A 14,491-nucleotide genomic window follows, 5' to 3' on the forward strand; every position below is an offset into this window, starting at 1 on the left:
CTTTTATTCAATCTTTCAATCAATCAATCAATCAATCAATCAAACAAACAATCAAGATATGCAGGTCCAATGTTGTGTTGTCAGGCATTTACAGATTCCTATATGTCTTCTATACTCACTCAATCAATCAATCAATCAATCAATCAATCAATCAATCAAGATATACAGGTCCACTGATGAACTTATCTCTTTTATAGGACATTCATTAATTGTTATCTGACATTTGCAGATCTCCATACAAGTATGTCGTCTTTACTCTTTCAGATCATCTTCTATAATTTTTGATCTGTCTCTATATCTATATTTTCTGGTTGACATTAAGTTTAACTTATTGACTACACATTATCTTATGCCCTGCAAAAGGTAACAAGGACCCCTTCTGAAACAAGCATCCCATCTTAAAGGGTTATCCTCTGCTATGCCATATAATGTTATATTGTCAATGCATTTCTATTTGTATAATTTGTTTTCTGTACACTTGTATTTTATTTATATGGATAGTAATAAATACTACAAACAAAAACAAATAAACTGCCCTAGTCCATTTTTACATTCCTATTGTGGTGTAGAGTTCTTTATCCAAGTGCTATATTTCAGTAAGTGTTTCATAAGTAAGCTTTAGCATGTATAAGCCTAGTGTTGATGTCCTAGGCCTGGCTTTCCCAATCACATTGACATATTTGCATTAAAGTTGGATTCTACTGTTACAATACATTCAGCTAATTTCAGACAACGAGCCAATGACAAAATTATGACATGGTATGTGACAGTTATTTTAGGGTAAAATAATAACAATAGCTATAAATCACTACAAAAATGATGATTAAAAAATAGTAATGATTTTTCTTACCAAATATTAGTGAAACTCTGTTGCCACTATTTTGACTTTTCTTCTTGAGATCAATTTCTTCAGTTTTGTAGACCGTTGCATGTGCAAATCCTCGCTCAAATGATCCTTTATTTAAAATCATAGCATCTTCCATGTCATAGCCCTACAAGAATACCACTTATTTGAGCTTTGCTGACGTATATGTAAGACAAGTGGCTGTCACCGACTGATACTTAAGGAAATACTGTAGTTGACATTTAAACTGCTTTTGATTTTGTACCATTCATTGTATTTATCTTTTAATTGATTTTGTATTTTCTAAAGGGGCAGGTCAGGCAAGACTTTTTAACTGTCTCTTCAATGTTTAATGTGACTGAATAAACATTAAATGGATTTTGTTGTATAGGTTGACTGATGTAGTAATATGACAAAAGAAGCAAGAACTCACAGTGTAAGATATAACAGCAACGACTGCATTGGTTCCGAGTGGAAATTTATCCATGTTGTAGTCTAAATAGCAAGATGGACGTACCAATGGACTCTGGGGTGTCTGCAGCTTGTACATTTTGTGGTCACTTCGATAAGGAATTAAATATGATGGAAATCCCATTGTTTGTTTACCCATCTGAAACAAGAAAACAATAATAATAATAATAATAATAATAATAATAATAATAATAATCTTTATTCATTTCACCACCTATGGTACAATACCGAAACCAAGAAGGCAATGCCTGTAAGCAGGTCTGGTGCTAACTTATAAATTAATGCCAAACGGATGTTTATTTAAGGCATTAGTTTATAAGTTAATGCCTTAAATAAACATCAAACAGATACTAACATGGTCCTTAACTCGCCTAACCCTCCTCAGAGGGTTATTTGAGGAGTTGAGCGTTTTTTGTTATTATAAAGACCCAAATTCAATACTCAACACAGAGCGGGGTATCGAACCCGGGCCCTGGCGTGCAAGAGGCAGGAACCATACCAATTAGCCAAACGCTCAGGCATTTAATATCATATTTACACCTGTTTAAAAACACTGTTAATTACTGTACAGTAGTTTTTTTAAAGTAACAGTAATAGTAAATTCTCTATTATTTACATGATTTAAAACTTTCCTAATTATACATCTGGGTAATGGGAGACATGCACGGAACAAAGGAAATTACACAGTTTGGGATTTAAATCCAAGATTTCCAGGAGAGAGCATGAACCACAATTGATGCATTAACCATTGGACGAGACTTTTTTTATACCTTGTTATAGCGAATAATGATGATTTTGAATAAAAAATAAATTTATATGTTTGGCCAATCAGTACAACCACCGCCATGAAAAATGTACATTTCAGAAAAAAATAAAAGTTTTAACAATTTTTTTATTATGGCCAACAACTCCCTTGAGATTTGCAAAAATAAGATATTTATATTTATTATTAATTATCTAAATTCTTGCCAATAGCATTTATATGTTTATTATTTAACAACATATTCCTGAGTTCTTTTTAATATTACCTGACATTGGTACATATTCCTGGGACTTTGGTTGAAGTCCGAGAATGGTGTCAAGCTTGCTACAGCACTTAAGATGCTAGTTGCACTCTCTTCCATGTGAGTGGTAACCTGCAGATGGAAATATTATTAAACAAATACGAGTATATTTTTAACACAAACAAATGATATAGTAATTAACATGAGCAGGTGGGTGGAATCATACCAAGAAGTTATGGTACTCCAAGCGGCACAAACAGTGTTTAACCACAAACCAACTGAGCTATGCTGCCATCAAATAATGAGCATAATCATATCATATTAATAATATTAATATACTAAACAGGATTACCTACCCCAGGGTGAGCCTCACTAGGTGTAACTGCAATATCCATGTACACCTGTTCAAATGTGCCAATTAACTCAGTTTTAGCCCCAGCTAAATTGAAAACAGGTCTCATCATTCTTGCAGGGGTTGTGAAGAGGAACAAGCCTGGATACTGGGATGCTTTTGTTGTTCGTACTACCAACACAATCTCCATGGTAGATGGAACCTGAAAAAAAAAAATTAAAATTATCTGGTTGACCAAGTATGACAATAATGATAATGATGATAAAAATGAAACTGATTAAAATGGTAGTAATAATAATAATAGCAATAATAATAATAATTTCACTAAATTGGACTTAAGGGGAATATCCTTTGTGTTTTCCCCTTAACATCATGTTATTTCCCCCTTAACATCGTTCTTTTAATTGTTCTCTAATTCTCCATTATCTAAGTTCACCTTAAGGTAGGTTTTAGTAACATAATAATAATAATAATAATAATAATAATAATAATAATATAATAATAATATTGTAATAACTTCAAATTATATTGTTTGTCTTAGCTTTACCCTCCGTGCTGTTGCTTCTGTGCTTTGGTGACTGTCGTAATGTTTTAATGGTTGTTGTTTGATATCTCTTTTATAGTAATTATTATACTTTATTGCATTTGTTTATTGTTTTAATACTTTTACTGTCAATTGTATATATTAATGCAAGTACTGAATTTCCTAGTTTGGAGCAATAAAGTTTATCTTATCTTATTTTATCTTAACTTTCACAAATTACATCAATTTTGTTATTTCTTTAAAGAAAAAATTAATTTTGGGTGTTATTGGTTATACAGTGATTATAGACAGAAGATAAAGCAGAACCTGAAAATAATGAAACAATATCCAGGTTTCCTAGTCCCCGACCCCACAGTGGTATCCTTCATTTAGTTTAATAGATTTTGTTTCCTGTTAGTTTATCCACTCCATCAATAGTCCCGTGCTCGTACATCAATTTAAGTGCAAACTACGCAAAGACCTCATTATTCTACTATAAATGTTCTTTGGTATTATATCCAGTAATGTTTTTATATTTGCAGTAAAAATTATTAATAAATGAAAAGAAAATTACAACTCAATAATGTGCTTACATTTTGTAGTCCATTAACTTTCATCATTCGTAGTTTGTTTGCAAGTTCTTTTGCTGCATCTTCACTTATAATTCCAAGAACTCTTCCATCCAGTAAGACCAGTAGACATTGGCTGGTCTCAGCTCCTACACTGTCATAAGGTATCATACCCAAGCTACACAGCAGACGAGATAAGTGAGCTGTCATTGGCTGTTGGTTCACAACCTAACAAATAACAAGTAGAAATAGACATTTTCATTGGTTGTTGGATTATCTAACAAATAACAAGAAGAAAGTTAAAATATTATTGGTTGTTGGTACAAACATAACAGAAAACAAAATACAGAATATTTATTGTTTGCTTAAAATTAATATAAAAAATGTATCATTCTATTTAAGTGGCATAACAGCTATGAGCTCCCACTGGCTAAAGCTAGGGGTCCCGGAGCCTCAAGAGGCCAAAAGCAAATTCAAATCTTTTTTTTACAAGCAAATAACCAAGGCCCTTTTCCAAGCCTAAGTCTGCTAAGTGATTGGGGCATTTTTATTATCATCACTATCTCCAGTCAGTGTTTTGTTGTAACTTGAAAAAGTTGCACGAGTACAGTAGCCATGAGCAAAAGCATTGACCGAAAGGTCCACTGATTAATCTCAGATAAGAAAGTATAATACATACTCCAAGTATTGAAATACACGCCATCGTGTTGGGATTCAATATTTCGACATTAATTATGTCATCATCATTCCTGATGATGACATAATTAATGTCGAAATATTGAATCCCAACACAAAAGCATTGACACACATGAATATTTATTGATTTTATTGGCTTGTTTTGTTTGGTATTCATTGTAATATATTTATTAGTGATATCTTAGTTAAAATTAAGTAGGCCTATTTTTTTTTTTTTTTGGGCCAAATCATGATACATAAACTTAAAGTTTGAATGAGTAAAAATGACATTAAAATACGTCATAGAACGCTAAAAATGCTGGAGCGTCTGGGAGCCCCTAAAGGGCCCCCTGCCCAAGGGCCTCCAGTCCCTTCCTTACACCACTGTTCTATTTACATTACTCCATCACATTCTTTACTTAACAATGTGATGGGGCGTTGAGGTACGGTTACTTACTACACAGTTTGCAGACAAGTGGTTCATCAGACCACATGGTGTTCCATCTGGTGTGTGAACAGGACATAAAAATCCTGTGAAAATAAAATATTCCCAAAATTAAATTATATAGACTACAATAATTGTTATCAGTACTTTGTTTAACCCTTATTTTTTCCTTCAAATTATCTCAGATACTCTGTAAACCAAATCTCAATGCGAGGCTAAAGGAATGGTGTAGTATTTTAGAAAATGCACCCATAACTCTGGAAATACCATTAACAATTGGCTATATCCACACATCAAGCGCCATGAGCATCTTGTTTACCGGTGCTATACAAATGTAAACTATTAAAATATTACTACTATTATGTTTTCTCGAAGATGATATTACTATAGCTATGTTATTTTCTGACTGTGACAAAGAATCTACCGTAAATCTTCAAATTGAAACCCAATGGGCTTAATCTCGAGAAAAAGCCCATCTAAAATTGAAGCCCTTCTCTTTAGATTGCAAAAGCAGCCTCGAAAAAAACCCATCTCGAAGAGAAGCCCATCCAAAGTTTGCAAAAAAAAGAAACCAAGGGCTTCTATTCTAGGTTTTACAGTATATTTATAATGGCATCTCACCCCAGGCTTCTGGCAGTAGCTTCCTTACACTTGTTGTTCTCATCTCTGAGAAAAAAGCTCCTCGATGAATGCAGCGGAAATGAGAGATGTACCTCATAAAGTTGAGCTTATCAGCCACAACAGTTAAACCAGCGGCCTGAAGTCAAGGGGGGAAAACAATCAAGTTAAATTGATGTTGTTAGCTTTACAGCCAGACATGCTAATACTGTGAAACCAAAGAAGTGACAATATAATGCAATACAATCTCACCTGCATTAGGCCGAGTCCTGTTTTAGATGCCAGGTTACCGGTAGATATGAGATACTCCATAGGTCGTGACAGATCACTAACGTGACACATGGCATCTGACATGGTTTCTAAGCAATTAAATAACAAAAGCATTTAAAAGCAAGACATCATTAACAACTAAACTTAATAAATTTGATTACATTGATTAGAATAATTTTGTCATTAGCTTACTCTGATCAACTTTGAATGTTTCTCCTTTACTTTTGGCTGCTTTTTCTAAATTCATCCTAACACCAATCAACCAATTCTCCAGTTTTTCCTTAAAATATGAAGTGGTAGAAAAGTGCAGATAAAAATAGATAAACATACATAATGATATATGAAATTTAATCAGTATGGCTACCACAGCCACCGCAACTGTCAACTTTATCCTTGTCCTCGCAGCCACCATTGTGTGATTGTTTCATTTTTCCACCTTTGAGTGGTTGTTCTCTTTGCCTCTTGTCCATACGTTATAGACAGTTAAATACCATTCAAATACAACAGAATTATAAAGATGAGCTTTAACTCTAAATAATTTATTCTATCAATTTTTGCCTGTATAAATACTCAATAACAACAATATTTGAATTATTCTCCTGATGATGATTAGAGCAATGTTATCGGAATATCAAGATATTCTCAACAACACAATCATATTCAAAATGTGAGGTACCACATACATTTACTGGTTGTTACTATACATAGCAATGCAAACATTCATATAACAACAATAAAGTTAATATCAGCTGACTGATGAGTGGCATCATAAAAACACTTAAAATATCACTTATGACAGAAGAATGTCATAAGGATTTACCTTGAGTACCATGAGGTATAGATGACCTGCAAGAAGTACTTCCTGGTTCATGGGACTGTCAGTGCTCTCTTGGCAGCATTCCCCTTTGGCAAATGCATACAACTTTCTTGCCATGAATCTGTATGAATAAACACGATATTTATGATTTCCTATTTGCATAGCAATGCACTAGGAGTATAAGTTCTTGTTACTTGTATGTGGCTGCTTGCACAGTGCTTTTAATTGAAGTTACAATCCGGTTGTGTACTTCTAATGTTCCAATTTTTAATGTATTCTAATGTTACTTTTATTTCCATTTTTCATGTCTTGTGCTTGTGTTTGATTGATGTTTTGATGTTTTAATATTTGCCTACTTTTTTTTTGTAAATATCATATAATTCAGCCTTGGCTGTGATTTTGATTTGAATAAAAGAAACTGAACTAAACTGAACACTTTTGGTGGGTCCACACCCTGCTGCTGTGTCCGTGCAGTTAGGAGGCAGCCACACCAAGTACACATTGATATTGAGCTTGTTTTGTTTTTTTTATTTGATTTTATCATGGAGGTACAAAATTAATTTTATCAATTATTTTTGATTATCAATAAACAAATTGAATCAAATTTAATTTAATTGTTCTCAGTATCGCATCAAATCATACTATAATGAGCTCAGAATATTTATAATTTATTTTCTAACAGTCATTTGACAAAAACGTGGGCTTACAAAAATGATGACATAACATGTGTGATTTTCTATTATTATATACATACATGAGGGAGTTGAACTTGTCTTGGTCCGTCGCAGCATGTACACATATGCAATGATGCAGTAGGAACTTGGTAACCTCTGTGTCCGTGAACCACTCCGGTACGTTCAACTTGATACGAAACCTTTCGCCAATGTACTTTAATATGGCCGAGCGTGTTGTCAGCGACTGGTCCTGCGCTTGGCGCAACATGCTGTTGACACACCTAGAATATTAATGAAAGAGTTGGTAATTATTTACAAGAAAAACATTTCTTGAAAATTTGAAATTATGGACAGTAAACAATTACTAAAACACTTAGCTTCAGAAAAGACCTCACTGGTTTTATGTTGCCTCAATGTTTATTAACAACCTATGTATTCCAGTTTGGACTACATGAATCTGATATAGTCATTGACAAGCCAGTTTAATTATCAGCAGCGGCTAGGAATATGGTACCGTATGCTATCTTGGTATGGGGAGTGTCCCTAGCTGTTGCCAAGCCTAACCTTATTTATCATTACCGAGATAGTTTATGGTACCGGACCTTATATTCATGCATGTTGAAACACCTACCCAATGAGAAACGTGTTCTTCTCTTGACCCATCAATATCTGGTTGAAAATGTTCTGGTCAGTTGTGTTCACCAATGCCTACAAAAAGTCACAACAGTCATTCATTGTACTTCAGTAATGCTGGTTGAGAGGGATCAATATATAGAAACAACTCAAAACAATTATCAGTCTTGAAACAATACAAGGAAACCTCTCTGAACCACTAAAAAGGTGAGTGACTACGTTCAATGAAGAAAAATCTTAACTTACTTACATTTAAATTTTTTTTTTAATTTCATTTACAGGTATATGGCATTTATAACATCACATCAAAATAACAAAATAACAATAGAAAACATCAAAATGTATAAAAATGTTAATAATTATACAACAACAAAATTGGGAAACAGGTCTGCCATGGACCCTTGTGACCTAGGCAAAATCACATCTTAATTTTCAAGGAGAAAACTCTTGACCTGATTCTTAAAAATGTTTAATGAAGATGATTTCCAGATTTAAAGGGGCAGTTCATTCCAATATTGGGGTCCGAGGACAGAAAATGAACTGCCACCAGCCCTGGTTCTCATAAATGGAACCTTCAGTCTAAGGGTGTCCTCAGCGGACCTGAGACCACTTCTGTCTCGCTTATATTTAATAATCAGATCTTGCAAGTAAACAGGGGCACGTTTGTTTATGCAGTTATACACCTGGATCAAAATCACATACCTAACCCGATCATTCACACGTAGCAAGCAAATCAAAAACTATTTATTTATTTTTTATTTTATTTTATTTCTTATATGTTTCATAGTAAGTTATACGCAAATGAAAACATTATTGAAGATTGAATTGAAGTTTTGTGAGAGATATTAAGTTATATGATTACCAATCATAATAGAAAGACTTTGTTGTAGAGCATCATGAAGAATTTTAAGGCCTTTTCGTTATTAAGAATGTGATGCTAAAATTTGTAATAATGCCTTACCTTAAGGAGAAGGAGAATAGGTACAAAGAACTGCTCTTTTCGATAAATAAAACTTAAAACTGCATTTCCATTGCTCAAGTAGTGAAGGATCAAATTCTATTGAAAAAAAATTCAATTATTTATTGACACATCCACTAACATCATAAAATACAAATTAAAGTTAGTGATAATGATTTTTTGTACTCACTGTTGTTGTCTGGTCACTTCTTACACATCGCATCACAACACCAAATTCTGTGAAACCCTTTCCCCTAGTCTTCCACTGCGGACGCATGATTGTCATTGGCTAAGAATCAAAACCAATAATGAATATTCAAATTGTCCAAGTTACTCTACTGTTAAGCTCCGTCCACACAATAAAATTTAATGTGACAAATAAATGTGATGTGCCCATATGATGTCATACAACACCCAAATATGGGCATATCACATTTATATGTCACATAAGACAGAGTGGACAAAACTTTAGGCTATGTTCTCACACGGCAGCTAACGGTTAGCAGGATCCGGATCCTGCTAACCGTTAGCTGCCGTGCGTCCATACGAGAAGATCCCGAACCGGATACCAAGAATATGATGATCGAATAACCTGCCAATAAGAAACTGGAAATTGTAAATGTGTATGTGTGATTGGTTGATGATAGAAACGCACTCAACGTGCTAACCGATAGCGCTTGCTAACCGTAACGATAACGGTTAGCGCTAACCGATCGGCCGTTCTCACACAGGTGCTAACGGTTAGCGCTAACTGTTAGCTCCCGATCCGGATACTAGGGCTCTCGTGGGAACCAGGCTATAAAGTTGCAGTCCCGCAATTCCATATCATTTGGTGAGGCCACAATCATTATGTAGAAAATGTAACATCCTGAACATTCATGTATTTGTCTGTGGAGTTGTTTGGGAGTGCACAGGCTCATTTGCATCTCGACATGCTAGACTGAACAGACTGGTATGAATGTGACACATGCATTTGGAACAAAACATTACAGATTGAAATTACTATAAAGATATACACTCTCTGCTCAGCTCAACTAAAGATTTAAAAAAAGAAATAATTTTCTCTCCAATTAATAATAAATAATGTGATACTTCTGCAGCTGTTTTTCAATTTTTCTCTTATCGCCGATGGCAAGTTATTTTTCAATTTTAATAGGCACTTTATAAGTTATATTGCATTATTTGTCATTAATGCTTCGATAATACAATAGCTACGACTTTTGTCTGCAAACCAACAAAAACTTTAATAGTATCGATCTATTATGATGATATTTTTACTTCAGTATAGATCTGTATGTCATTGTGAGTTTTTGATCCTTCTAAACAAGTTGTTTTATGGTGTAATTCAATTTTGAGGGTTTATCCATAATTTGCCCAATTGATGAGACTTGCCATGTTTCTTCTGGGCATTATCAGCATCCTCATGACCCTTTCGATGCCATTCACGATGTAGTAGCCGCCCATCTCCTCCTCCTCTTCTTTCCTCCTTATCAGTTGAGCGGGGCTTAGTCCATGTAAGTTGCATGCTTTGCTCTGTGGATTTAAATTATAGGATTCAATCAAAACAGTAAATACTTGACATATAGCTTGACATAGATATACAGTAAACAATATATCCTTCTTCGATGGGTAGACGTTGCGGAGACATTAATTTATATTACTTCATAAATATTTAAGTCTTTATAAATGTTTAAACTTGTATAAACTAATGATGTATTGTATTATTAATTAATTTAATTAATTGTTATGCTCTATTCTCTACACATCATCATACTATACAGTATTATTATTCATAATACTATAGGGTTGGGTCTATTATTATTGATAATAGGTCAAATATTAATTAGTTGTTCACTTTATCTCTATATTTGGACATTTATAATGCTGTACGCCTACGTAATCTTTTACAATCTATTACACAGTAAATGTGAAAGTACTGCAAAGTTCTCACCATCCTACCGGCACTGAGAGGGTGCCAACCGTCATTGTTTTTTAATGATTTTGTAAACTTCAGAAACATAGTTAATGAAATACCTCGCTCTAAAATCAAGGCATTTTAACTGTAAACGCCCTTTAATTAAGAAATTACTGTAGAAGTACACGTTCTCATAATTGTTAATTAACTGCATCGATGTCTAAGAACTAACAACTAGGCCTAGCAACACCACACTGTGAATGAACCGTCCATATTGCTTTGCTGTAGTCCAATAGCATTGACATAGAGATTATCTATTGATTAAAATGCCACACAAGTAAACATTAATGTTAGATAAGGTGAAAGTTACGCCTTCCATTGTTTTAATAAATTTTATTCTCGCCTTAATCCTTAAAAATTGAATTCAATCAACCTGAAATGAAGACGGAACTCAAAGCAAGTTTCTACGACGGGCGACTCTTTTCAGTAGATGTTGAATATCGGATTTTGATGTTGTTAGATTCATCAGTGTAAATCACAAAAGCTATAGCCTCACTCATACTTTAAATTTAAGACACTTCTCAAAACATGTTGCTAATTTAAATACAGAGGAAAAATATAGAGAACAAAATTTAAATTTGTTAGACTTATTTATATTTGACACTAAAATAAAAACATGAGGGTTTCTTATTTGTTTCAATAAATCTGTTTAATTAAAAACTTTATCGATTACACTGAGCTTGTTCCTGTTGCACTATGTAACTTTGGACGATCCGACGTCATCACAACCGAGAGCGCACGACCCACAAAAAAAAACTAACCAATTAAAGGGCAGAGTTTAGGAGGCAGGCCTATTGTTTACAACAATCGACCAGCAAGTGGCATCATGATGATGAAGAATGTGTTCTGTTTAGATAAATATATCAGACCGAAACTATATGTAAAAAAGAATCAATTTTCAAGTACGAATTCTATTACAATTTAAAGAACTTTCAAGTACTTTTTAACGACTGTATGGACCCTGAATATCACGATTGACTTGTAATACTTATTATTCAACTCTCATTCAACTAATCAGGAAATAGCAGTCCTAAATCTACTATAAATACTGTTATACCAGCTTTTGGAGCCTTTAGGAGATTAGCTCTCGAGTCGGCTTTACTCACCAGAACCAGAACTGTATTATTTCCAACAAAAGCCATCTTCCTACTTGTACAAGTAATTAGTATCATAGCAGGTAGGAGTAATCTTAATTTACATATCATAATACCTTGCTTTTTGTATTATTCATTATAAAAGTAATATAGAAGTGATTTCACACTCAGACAATTCAAACTTTTCCAGTTTTAAGGTAGCAATAAAACTGCATCAGATAGGAAAGAACCATTCTCAACTAGTTTATAAACAGTCAATCTTAAGATTCCCATTGCAGCCCATATTTTTGCTCCCCCATTTCAGTCACACCACATCAATTTCTGAGAAAAAAATGTGCAAAATTCCATTATAAATAAATTTTATAAATATTTTTGAACAGCGTTGTAGAGATATTTATTTGCAAGGTCTCAGGTGTCAGGATTATCTAAGAAATATATTTGAGTAACATATCTACTTTTAAGTTTAGAAGATGTGTTTTACTTATTAGAACTAGATCTAGCTGTCTCAATGCTAATTCTTTTAGTAAGTTAGACTCACTTTGTAACATATGTTCACTTAACTGTGTAGAAAATGAATTCCACTTTGTGTTACAGTGACCAGTTTATAATGATCTTCATGAGATTATTTAGAAAAATATTACTATAACAATCACACAGTAGAAATACATAAGTTTGTTAATAGATGAGCGTAGTCAATATAATTTAATAGCAAAAATGTTATATCTTTGCTTTTCTAGAACAAATTTTATTTCACTCAAAGTACAATATTGTATAGCACTATTGCTTTTACTTTTTGTGTTTATATATGTATGTATATATATATATATGTATGTATGTATATATATATATATATATATGTATATATATATATATATATATATATGCCTATATAAATATATAATTTTGTTCTGTGGCATGACAATATGTGATGTTTGTTTGATGGGCCTGTGGCCTAAATAGAAATAAAAGAGGACCTAGTGTCCAAATGAATGAATAATTAAATCTAAGCTGTTGATCAAAAGTGCTGCACAAAAGCAAGAAATATGCTCACTTAAAATAAGCAGGCTTATACGGATACTAGCAAATTGGGTTTTTCAATTCAGTACTTTCTTTCCCTTTTACAGTAGTTCAATATGTCATACTTCCATATCGGAGTAATCACAGCAACAGCTGCCATTCTCCAGGTTTCACTAGCAACTGTGAATGTTGCTCCTGAGTACATTATTACTGATGTTGGTGCAAAATCTGCTACGTTCACCTGCACTGTAGAGCTAGATCAAGTGTCACAAACATTTGAACATTGGATAATTTGGAAACATGGTGTGCAATTACACTCAATCGCCGAAACAGAACTTGCTAATAATGATACAGTGTTTGATAAAGTTAAGTATAGTCTCCATGGTATTGAATCCCTTGGAAGCAACATCATAACACAAAGTTTGACGGTACACGGAATTGAAAAAAACGACAATGGTGTATACTACTGTCATTTTTGTATTCCTGGTACTTGTGTAGGTTTAGGCAATTCTTACCTGGTTGTAAGGAATGTCATTGCTCAAATTTACTGTATGGACTACGAAACTGAACAAGATGATATGGAATTATATTGTTCATGCCATCCGGGTGATCCACCAATAACACTGCAATGGATTGACAAAGACGGCAACGTACTGGCAGCAGAAACTCAATGGAAATATAGTTATCTAGTTTTATTACATACAGTACTCACTGAGTCTTTATATCAAGGCCAAAGTTTCACCTGTGTAGCTAAAAGCTCAGGATCAGTAACAACACAGGAATGCACAGGTATAGGAACCATAGACTTCTCATTTACTTACAGTCAGTCAACTGTGGGTGTGGCAGAAACTACAGAGATGTTGTCAATCACATCAAACTCCAATGACGGATCTGGCAACAGTTACCTTACGTTACTGCCAGACAAATACAATAATACAGAAACCATGACATCGTCTAACATAGCACAATCTACCGAAGAATCTGAAGTAAATGGCCCCACATTCATCAGTGAAAACCTCCAGACAAAAGTAAATGCTCCTACACATATCAGCACTAAATCAATGACTTCAACTGGATATGAAATATCTCCACAATGCAAACATGTTTCTTCAGAGAAAGACAATAATACAGTTATTGCTATATTATCTGTAATTGGAGTCATAAGCATATTGGCCAATGTGGTATTTTTAATTTATACACTTATCAAGAAAAGCAAAAAGAAAAATAAAACTGAAGTAGGCACAAAATATTATGCAACTTGCATATTAAGTCAAGTGTGTAGTAAAAAACAGCATGGAGTTGGAATATTTAAACAAGAAGTTGGAGAAGATGGTTATATGGAACCAATTGAACTTGGAGAAAATGGTTATATGGAACCACCTGTGCATATTGAAGATCCATATGAAAAAATCAATATTAATGTTGAATAAGATTTTTAGATTCAATTATTTAGAATACAACAATATGTATAAACTGTTAAATTGTCTGGTATGAATCCTACCTGCCTTTTTGGTATATATATACATATATATATATACTGTCTCTTATACAC

At 33.5% G+C, this 14,491-nt stretch overlaps 1 protein-coding gene across 1 annotated transcript in view; it reads right to left on the minus strand.

The window, feature by feature from the left end:
- The window catches only part of LOC117112173 (DNA-directed RNA polymerase I subunit RPA2-like), a gene marked incomplete at its 5' end in the record, with an annotated part of 21,509 nt that extends 11,123 nt beyond the window's left edge, over positions 1 to 10,386 (minus strand). The window contains 15 exon segments of the mRNA XM_033255243.1: positions 851 to 992; positions 1,278 to 1,454; positions 2,344 to 2,451; positions 2,676 to 2,873; positions 3,788 to 3,991; positions 4,896 to 4,969; positions 5,505 to 5,640; positions 5,754 to 5,860; positions 5,964 to 6,051; positions 6,592 to 6,709; positions 7,343 to 7,543; positions 7,894 to 7,970; positions 8,857 to 8,952; positions 9,044 to 9,142; positions 10,246 to 10,386. Of these exon segments, the coding sequence (XP_033111134.1) occupies positions 851 to 992; positions 1,278 to 1,454; positions 2,344 to 2,451; positions 2,676 to 2,873; positions 3,788 to 3,991; positions 4,896 to 4,969; positions 5,505 to 5,640; positions 5,754 to 5,860; positions 5,964 to 6,051; positions 6,592 to 6,709; positions 7,343 to 7,543; positions 7,894 to 7,970; positions 8,857 to 8,952; positions 9,044 to 9,142; positions 10,246 to 10,386 (1,966 nt within the window).
- Between the last annotated feature and the right edge of the window lie 4,105 nt (positions 10,387 to 14,491).

Source organism: Anneissia japonica, unplaced genomic scaffold (assembly GCF_011630105.1).
Source record: "Anneissia japonica isolate Jap-2015-1 unplaced genomic scaffold, ASM1163010v1 scaffold2707_len876726_cov182, whole genome shotgun sequence".
NCBI classification, from domain to species: domain Eukaryota; kingdom Metazoa; phylum Echinodermata; class Crinoidea; order Comatulida; family Comatulidae; genus Anneissia; species Anneissia japonica.